The sequence below is a fragment of the Nanorana parkeri genome, unplaced genomic scaffold (assembly GCF_000935625.1).
Source record: "Nanorana parkeri isolate BGI_ZX_2015 unplaced genomic scaffold, ASM93562v1 scaffold1040, whole genome shotgun sequence".
Lineage (NCBI taxonomy): Eukaryota > Metazoa > Chordata > Amphibia > Anura > Dicroglossidae > Nanorana > Nanorana parkeri.
Genome location: NW_017307308.1, coordinates 442,949 through 452,458, shown reverse-complemented (window position 1 = coordinate 452,458; position 9,510 = coordinate 442,949). Strand labels below are relative to the sequence as shown.

Genomic DNA, 9,510 nt, shown 5'->3' with positions numbered 1-9,510 from the left:
ATATATATATATATATTATATACACATACATACATACAGCACAGACAATTTACGCATCACTTCACCTCAGTCACCACCTTTAATGAGCTCACAATCTAAGGTCCCTATCTCACATACATACTGGGGCCAATTTAAACAGGAGCCATTTAACCTACTATCAAGTCTTTGGAGTGTGGGAGGAAACTGGAATACGTCAGTCATGGGTGCCCTACTTTAAGTTATTTAAAGTGGACCTATAGAAATCTGACCTGATCCCCTCATTAAAAAGAGAACTATGGGGTAAGTGTTTTTCCCCATAGTTCTTTTAAGGGTCACAGGAGGACATATACTATCGTCCTCCCGTGACCCAAAGCTCAGTATATCACGAGCTACAGCTCGCGGTATACTGAGACGCCGCAGTCGGGACGGATCCCGACATTACTGTCTGGATCCACCCAGCTGCGTGATTGACAGCGGGCTCTTCCTATCTAGATGCAGAGCCAGCTGTGCCCGCCCCATCCTCTGCCCATTCCTCCACTCAGCGCTAAAGGATCGGACAGGGGGGAATCCATGCGAGGAGTGGTGACTGACAGTCACGGCTCTCTGCAGGGAGATGATCGGGAAGTGAGCAAGCGACGGTATGTGTTCACTCACTTCCCGATCTATTGAGCCGACGTGCGACAGTTTCATTGTCACGCGTCGGCTCGAGCTATGAGGACGAGTGATTTTAAGCATCCCTGAAGAATTCAGTGTTGACGCTGCAACGTTTTTGTTTTGTTTTTTGTGAATGGTGCCCCAGCCGGGATTATAAAACAATAAAACTAGTACAGCAACACTAATCCCCTCTCAAACAATGTTCCCCGAAGTAATGTCTTTCCGCCACAAAATGTTCTTTCCATATTGAATGGTGCCTAGAGTCATTCAACCCGGAGGACAGACAACATAATGTGAGTGCAGGGATTCACACGCTCACTCCCTGCGGGGCAGGTGAGGGAGCCAGGAACACAGAGTCTTGATTTGGGCTTTAAAGTCAACACGTAGAGTGGTTGTTGAATACCAGGCTGTACATGGGATAGCAGGCAGGAGTTTCAGGCTCAGAAGTAACACGAATGCAGGTAGAAATTTCAGGTACTTTGGGGAAAAAATGGCTTGTGTCTGATGAAATACTTGAGGCTACTAACTTCCTTCTGACTTGCCTCTGATCATTTACTGCCTCCTTTCTAATTTCCCTTTGACCTGCTTCTGGCTTCCCCCTGACATGCTTTTGTGAGAGATTACGTTAACCAGTATAGGGTAGAAAAAGCAGATTCAAAGAAAATACTGATTACAAAAGCGTTTAGGTTCCCTCTACCTTAAAAAGGGGAACTATGAGGTGAGGGAGTTTCACTCAGCCTCATAATCTGAACCGACAATGAAGCAGTCACAGGTCGGCTCAGTAGATCGGGAAGTGAGCGAACACATACCGTCGCTCGCTCACTTCTCGATCAATCCCAGACTAGCGGAGGGGGCGGGCACAGCTGGCTCTGCCTCTAGATAGGCAGAGCCAGCTGTCAATCCCGCAGCTGGGTGGATCTCGACAGCAATGTCGGGATCTGTCCTGACTGTGGCGTCTCAGTATACCGCGAGCTGTAGCTCGCGGTATACTGATCTTTGGGGCACGGGAGAATGCTAGTATGTGTTCTCCTATTACCCTTAGGAGAACTATGGGGAAAAGCCCTGACCCCATAGATCTCCTTTAATAATTACCCCCTGCTGTTTCTACAATTTCATGTATTACAGAACATGGATGGTGTCTGCCCCCATCTAGCAATGCACTGCATGTGGCTTCAGCACAGCCAGCCATCATTACAAGAGGATCTACAGCCGAGTGATACACAAATAAGATACATTGTTGTTCAAAGTTAAGGTACCTGAATACATAAATTTAAGATTCATCTGTTGAGTTAAAGGAGAACTATGAGGCGAGTGCTTTTCACTCACCTCATAGTTCTAGCCGACCTGTGACAATGAGACTGTCACAGGTCGGCTCAGTAGATCGGGAAGTGAGCGAACACATACCGGCGATCGCGCACCTCTCGATCCTGTCACGGCTCTCTGCCGTGACAGGGGAGGGGCTGGATTCCCCCCTCCCGCTCCGATCCGCCAGCGCTTACTGGACGTGGGGAGGGGGCGGGTACAGCTGGCTCTGCCTCTAGATAGGCAGAGCCAGCTGTCAGTCATGCAGCTGGGCGGATCCCGGCACAATTGTCGGGATCCGCTTCAGCTGCGGTGTCTCAGTATACCGCGAGCTATACTGAGCCTAGGGTGACGGGGAGGACGCTAGTTTGTGTCCTCACGTTACCCTAAGGAGAACTATGGGGAAAAGCCTTAACCCCATAGTTCTCCTTTAAGTGTTAACTGTATGGACTTCAGGCAGCACTAGAGGGACAGAAAGGAAGGTAGGTGGTGATCTTCCAGCTCTCTGCTGGTTGTTTCGTAGAAGTTTAGAGAACATTTGAACCTTTGGCAGATTAGAAAGAGTTAGAACCTCTGTCAGGGATTAATTGCTGGATATGTAAAATGTAGCAAGGGCACCACACAAATGATAATATAATCCAGGAGGATATGTTATTGAATGATCAATAATATAAGAGTGCCAACGCATTTTGGGGAGTCCCTCTTCGTCAGGGGTTAGGTATAATGTGACTTCAGAGTGGTTCGAAAACATTTGTAGATCTCAGATAAGATATTAGTATCAGCAGGTAATGCAGGATTAAAAAATTAAGGTGTATATATACCTTATATATGAGTTCCTCAATTTGGTTTGAACACATTACTTTGCTGAATATAATATGCATCACTGTGCTAAGGACATTAGAGTGCAAGCTCCTCTGTTGCAGAGACTGGCTTACTGTTCCATATACAGCACAATGGAATACATCAGAGCCATATAAATGTATAATAATTAGGGATGTCCCGATACCACTTTTTTAAGACCAAGTACAAGAACTGCCCCTCATGTACTCACCGATACCAATTACCGATACTTTTCCTTAAAGGGACATGTGAAATTTTTTTCTAAAAGAACACAGACTGATGATTTTAGGGCAGTTTCTCACCTGGGCTAAATACGGATGTTACCGGAACTGAACACATCTCCAAAGCTGAACACATGTCCCTAAGGCAGAATAGTATTGCTTTGGGGACATGTATTCTGCTTTGGGAACATGTGTTTTGCGAATACATGTCCCCAAAGCAGAACTCCTCTCACCAGACTGCGTGTCAATTTCACCAGGCGATGTGGACATCTCTCGGCCCAGTCCTCCCCGTCAGTGTACGGCAGGAACCCCAGCTTCTAGCCCTGGGGTGTAAGTTCTACCCCCGGGGCTGTCTATGGCAGTGCCTGCGATGGGAAGGAGAACAGGACAGGCACTGCCATGGGCAGCTATCTGCAGGTCCCCAGCAGGCTGCCGAAGTCCCCACAAGCGTGGGAACTCGGACAGCAGCTGCTGTTTGAAAATTTAGAGGGCTGGTATCTGCCTTAAGAATCGGTGCATGTTCACAAGTACTCATGAAAACGCCTGGTATCGGCCCCGATACCGATACTTGTATCGGGACATCCCTAATAATAATAATGTGTGACTGTGGAAGCTAGTCAGGTGCAGAGACTGATGTGATTGGCTCAGTGTTCTCTATACAGCACAATGGAATACATCAGAGCTATATACATGTATAATAATGTGTGACTGTGGGTGGACATTGGAGTGTAAGCTCCTCTGCTGCAGAGACTGATGTGACTGGCTCAGTGTTCTCTGTGCAGCACTATGGAATATGTCAGAGCTATATAAATGTATAATAATAGTGCGTGAGGGGGACATTAGAGTGCTCCTCTGGTGAGAGACTGATGTGACTGGTTTTATGTCCTCTATAAAGTACTATGGATGCTGTCAGCTCTCTAATGCTCTGTGTCACAGGGGAGGTGGCAGATAAATCGGATACACACCGGCTGTCTCGATCCCACAGGAGCAGGCGGACGTGGTTAATAATAGACGGCTGGCCTAGCTTCACCTGCAGCCCGGATCGGCAGTCATCTTCTATTGGGTGCCGGGAAAAGCCGTGGTCCAGGTCGTAATTCTGAGTGTCACCATCTAAGAGGGCAGATTTTAGCTCCCCCTTCACCACCTGGGCACCAAACTTCATTGTGGCAATATTCTCTTCGGGGACTGGCGAGAGAGAGGGACAGTTAGTACTGATATACAGATTTCCTTCACAAATTCAGACACATGCAGCTATCTCTATATCACATAACATGGTTATTGGCCAACACATCACGTTTCATCTGACTGAAGCCCTCTTGGGCCACTTGCTGTAGAACACCAAATACGTATACATTCAGAGAGCACTATAGTTTAAAGCCGACCTCCGTCCTTCCCTTCAGTCTGGCACAGTTGTACCGGCTGGAATGGCTTACTCCGATTTCACTGCACACTGAAAGCTTCTCACCATGTGCATCAGAAGCTGCAGCAAGTCAGATAGAGCCCACCTCACTTCCTGGCTGGAAGAGATCCAGCATCATCTAGTGCTTTCCTCCCTAGCTTGAATGTCCATGGCCTAGGCCTTTTATTCAATGGATTTCAGTTCTTTCAATCATGGAGGCTCAGCATCAGATGTTAGTGTTATATAGGGTAGCCTGCATGCAAATACATTCTGCCAAGGAACCCCTCCCAACAGCCAGCCCACTACTTGCATCAGAGCTGAGGGCTCCTGAGAAAGGTACTGAGATCGGTGCTGGAGTAGTGCTGAAATGTACATTTAGGCTTCCAATCCCTGCAGATCCCCCCCCACTTCCTGTCTCAAAATGCATAATAGGGTCGTGATGCATGTGAGCGGGTGGGGCCAGGTATGACGGGTGTTGAGGATGGACTTCATTATATATAGCTTTAAATTTTATAGAAGGATAACATGTCTTACTTAACATGCCGCGATAGTTGAGGTCCATGTCGCGGCTTTCTGAGCGCACTTTAATGGCATCCAGGATGGCGTCCGGGGAGAGCAGTGCGGACGGTCTCACCACGTTAAGGAGCTCAGTCAGGCTCATGAGAGGGAGGCGAACGGCGGCCATGATCTCGGTGTGGTTTTCCTTCGGGTTGTGCCGGCACCAACGCATCAGGGCCTGGAAGATGTCTTTCTCTGGAGCGGAAAATGAATCTCTCTGAACGATATCCAGGAGAGCACCCTGCCGATAAAAAGCTCAATCTAAGATATAAGACTGAAACAGATTCCCTATATATTCCTTGCTGAGATCTGGAGGTCTCTGAAGCCAAAGAAATCACATACAACTCAAGAGCAGAGCTTAACCAAATAATCATTAGGACCCAAATAGAAGGTTGTGGCTACACCCCCGCCTCTAATAATCTATCTTCCCACCCAATTCCATTTCATGCCCCTCTGTCTTTTGGACTGCGGAGTCATAAATTCAGATAATGATAAATAATTTGGTATTTGACGGCTTTCTGAGCCAAAAAATAAATTTACATCCGAGTACTCCTAATACCAACAACAACAACCAGCTGTAGCAATAGGAAGATCAAGGTAGTCATTTATTCTTAAAGCAGACCTTCAACCTTGGTAGCAGGGTCTACTTATTCAAGTTGCCCCCTTCTTCTTAAATTAAGTATCTGTGAGAGGAAAAATAGATAATACGCTTTCCCCATCCTCCTCCTGCAGCGTCCAGGTGAGGGTGACGTCATCCTGCTTCCGGGCCAGATCGGAGAATGTAGAGTAACCAAATCTCACAAGAAGATGATCGTGAATTGTGCTAGCGCCTCCTCATGAGACGTGGACTACTCAGCATTTGCAGGGATCATGTCGGCAGACAGATGAAGTCACCCCATGCAAGTCGGGGAAAGGTGAGAATTATAGGCTATTTCCCCCCACACAGGTTTTAGCATTTTAGGGAAGGAAAGGGAGGGGGGCACCTTGAATATGTGGACCTTGAAGAAGTAGATGGTCAAGTTTACAATTGAAAAAAACCTTGGAGAGTAAGAGGAGGATGAAGAAAAGGATGGGAGATATGATCAGTGGAAAACCGTACCTTGGACAGCAAGAGCAGGATAGAGAAGGGACAAGGGGGATATCACCAGTGGGCCCACCGCACCAAGGATAGTGAGATGAAGATGGAGAAGAGAATGTTAGCTATGACCAGTCGCACACTGTACCTTGGACATTAAGAAAAGGATGAAAATGGAAAGGGGGGTTGTTGGATATGACCAGTGGTGAACTGCACCTTGGACAGTGAGCGGAGAATGAGGAATGTGCGATATGACTAGGGCACACCGTACTTTGGACAGTGAGAGGAGGATGGGATGGAGAAAGGACCATACCATACCTTGGACAATGGCATAAGAATAGGGATGGAGAAGGGAGTTGTGGGATATGCCAAGTGGCACATCAAACTTGGACAGTGAGAGGAGGAGGATGAGGATGGAGGGATATGATCAGTGGCACCACATACCTTGGACAGTGAGAGGAGGATGGGTATGGAGAAGGAGATATGACCAGTGGCCCACCATACCTTGGACAGTGAGAGGAGGATGGGTATGGAGAAGGAGATATGACCAGTGGCCCACCATACCTTGGACAGTGAGAGGAGGATGGGTATGGAGAAGGGGATGACCAGTGGCCCACCATACCTTGGACAGTGAGAGGAGGATGGGTATGGAGAAGGGGATGACCAGTGGCCCACCATACCTTGGACAGTGATAGAAAGCCATCGCTGGACAGGACGTCCTGTGCGCTGCGGTCCATGAAGAGACAGCAGGTGGTGCAGAGCTTCCCCAGGGAGTACAGACTGGCCACATCGTAGATCATGCAGACGTTCTGGATCTTCAGGATGGTACACAGGTACTCCGAGGTGGAGTCTTCCAGCTCTGGGAAGCCATATTTATGTGCCAGGCTGAGGAAATCGAGCAGCACTTCCTCCCGCTCCTCTCTCAGGCTGGCCCGGCCCGTGTAGATGTATTTTATCAGCATGGCGAAGGCCTCCGCCGTCGTGTCCTGCAAGAAGATCTCCGCCTGGGGCTGGGACTCCCGCATACCTCCATATAACAACGCTCTGCACGGAACCAATACATGTAGATAAATATAAGATCCACATACACCCATGTATAAAAAAAAAACAACAACACTCTACACAGGTCATGTATGTATATAAATATAAGATCCACATACACCCATGTATAAAAAAAAACAACAACACTCTACACAGGTCATGTATGTATATAAATATAGGACCCACATATACTTCCAGATAACAATTGGCACATGCAGGTAAGTGGAGTACAAATTGAGTTTAATCCACTGTAATCCAGGAGGACGTCCATTGGCAGCAGTGTGGGTAGTCACCGAGTATACAAACATGGCGTGTTCCCGGTTTATTAATGACATGGTAATCCTAATGATTGCCATGATGAGTGTTGTTCATCGTGAGCTGGGATTTAATCAGAGCTTTAGGAGCTAATTACGTATTGAATCATGTTCCCGTGAAATAAATAATACCGGGCCCCGCCTATCCTTACGTACATCTCAGGGTTGCTCACAATGAACGTGACCCGAGAACCCAGAAGGGTCATGAGGCCACCGGCCCAATCAGATGTGGGTCGGGGCATTCCCCACCACACAGCTGCACATGAAGAAAGGGGTGGGGCACTTGTGCGGACATCGTTGCCCTTATATGGCCACATAACCATATTAGGTTCAACGTCATTAATCAAATATAGCCATGTGGCCATATAAGGTCAATGATGTCACAGCATCACACCCCTTTGCTTACATGCAGCTGTGCGGGGGGAATTTCCGGTCGCAGGTGAAGGAGCTTCCTTCCGGGTTCGGTCCAGATCTAAACTCATCCCTACTGCAGCCGCTTCCTGTCTACATGCACTCAAGCGATGGCTGCTTGGTGTTTCTCAGGTGGGGTTTCCTGATGGTGACAACAGTTGACCATGAGTATGTACTGTGTGTTGAAACAATCACTTGTAGTCTCCATCACAAGCATGTGCGAAAGGGTGACATCGCTGGAGTGCAATTGGCACACAAGGGACAGAGCGTTGTCACCCTATAGGAGGAAGTGCCTGAACAAGGACCTTCATGGCATGAAGAATACAAAGGTAACCATGACATGTTCCTCTGTAGACATCAGAGTAGAGCGGCCTGGAGCACACTGCTCATTATCCCCGGCTGTACCTGAAATACTGGCACCGGGCAGCCAAGATGACCCGATGGGCGGGGAAACGCATCTTCTCCACGACGAAGGTGACATCGCTGTACTCCTCGCCGTTGATCAGCGCTCCCACGCTCTCCGACAGGATGTGGACGTGATCGATCTCCCCAATGGCGGTGTACGGGCGCAGAGGGTGGCTGTTGCTCATCCTGATGGCTCTGGGTAGACGGGCGAGAGAGATGAATGTTAGAACCCAAAGCGGCCATACAACGAAAAAGACCATGCTGCATCACTAGCCCCCCCTCCCCCACCACAACATACGTATATATAGCTCTGACATACGCCGCAGCGCTGTACAGAGAACACTGAGCCATTCATGTGAGTATCTGCAGCAGAGGAGCTTACACTCTAATGTCCCCCCACAGTCACACACTATCAATATTACAACAACAACAACACAGTGTTATAGCTCTGGCATATACCATAGCGCTGTACAGAGGACACTGAGCCGTTCCTATCAGTCGCTGCAGCAGAGGAGCTTACACTCTAATGCCCCCCCACAGTCACACACTATTATTATACATTTATATAGCTCTGACACATACTGAAGCGCTGTACAGAGAACACTGAGCCAGTGACTGCAGTGAGGGGCTGTATTGGGGGAAGAGGGAACATGAACGACCCTGGTGAGGGGTGACAGTCGGTGGACTGCGAGGCAAGGCCTGTCCCAGAGGCACATCGGGCAGACTTACAATGACAGACCGACACAAATCACAACGGACCTCCGCTCACCTGCAACACTGACAGCTCCTTCCTGCGCCTCACTCTGCCACGCCTACTCAGCGCCGCTGTTCATTGACGTCTTCACGCCCGTGCGACGAAACAGGAAGACTACCATGTTTAGTCCGGGCGTTTCCAAGCAGCAGGAGGGGGCGAGTTATTACCACAGGCTCTTCCCTTACCAAAGATGGCGACCACTATCCACTAGAGCCCAAACTATTCCTAAGCTTGTGTCTCCATCTGTCTTCAGAATAATGGCCGCCAGTCCTGTTGCTCAGCAACCGCTGCTGGTTGCTGTCAGTGTGCTTATTGGTGTCTGCCATTCCCTCCAGTCAGTTCCCAATCTGCGGAGGGACTGGAGAAATAATAAGAAAAAGATACATAGTCACAAAGGCATTAAACATTTTTTTTACATTTTATTTGTAGTCATTTTATAATTTTGTTGTTATAAACCTTTACATCTGCCATGATTAAAGAAAAAAGATGAATACAAATTAATATGTTATCTTTATAAATAAATGAATAAATAAATTAGCATATATATATATATATAT

General features: G+C 47.9%; 1 protein-coding gene across 1 annotated transcript in view; it reads right to left on the bottom strand.

The window, feature by feature from the left end:
- The window catches only part of BTBD9 (BTB domain containing 9), a 143,064-nt gene extending 134,040 nt beyond the window's left edge, over nucleotides 1-9,024 (bottom strand). Inside the window, exons 1-5 of the mRNA XM_018567386.1 lie at nucleotides 8,969-9,024; nucleotides 8,200-8,394; nucleotides 6,709-7,072; nucleotides 4,930-5,194; nucleotides 3,962-4,181 (exon numbers count right to left, since the gene is read on the bottom strand). Coding sequence (XP_018422888.1) covers nucleotides 3,962-4,181; nucleotides 4,930-5,194; nucleotides 6,709-7,072; nucleotides 8,200-8,384 — 1,034 coding nt within the window. The 5' untranslated portion in view covers nucleotides 8,385-8,394; nucleotides 8,969-9,024. The remainder of the gene's footprint in view (nucleotides 1-3,961; nucleotides 4,182-4,929; nucleotides 5,195-6,708; nucleotides 7,073-8,199; nucleotides 8,395-8,968) is intronic.
- Between the last annotated feature and the right edge of the window lie 486 nt (nucleotides 9,025-9,510).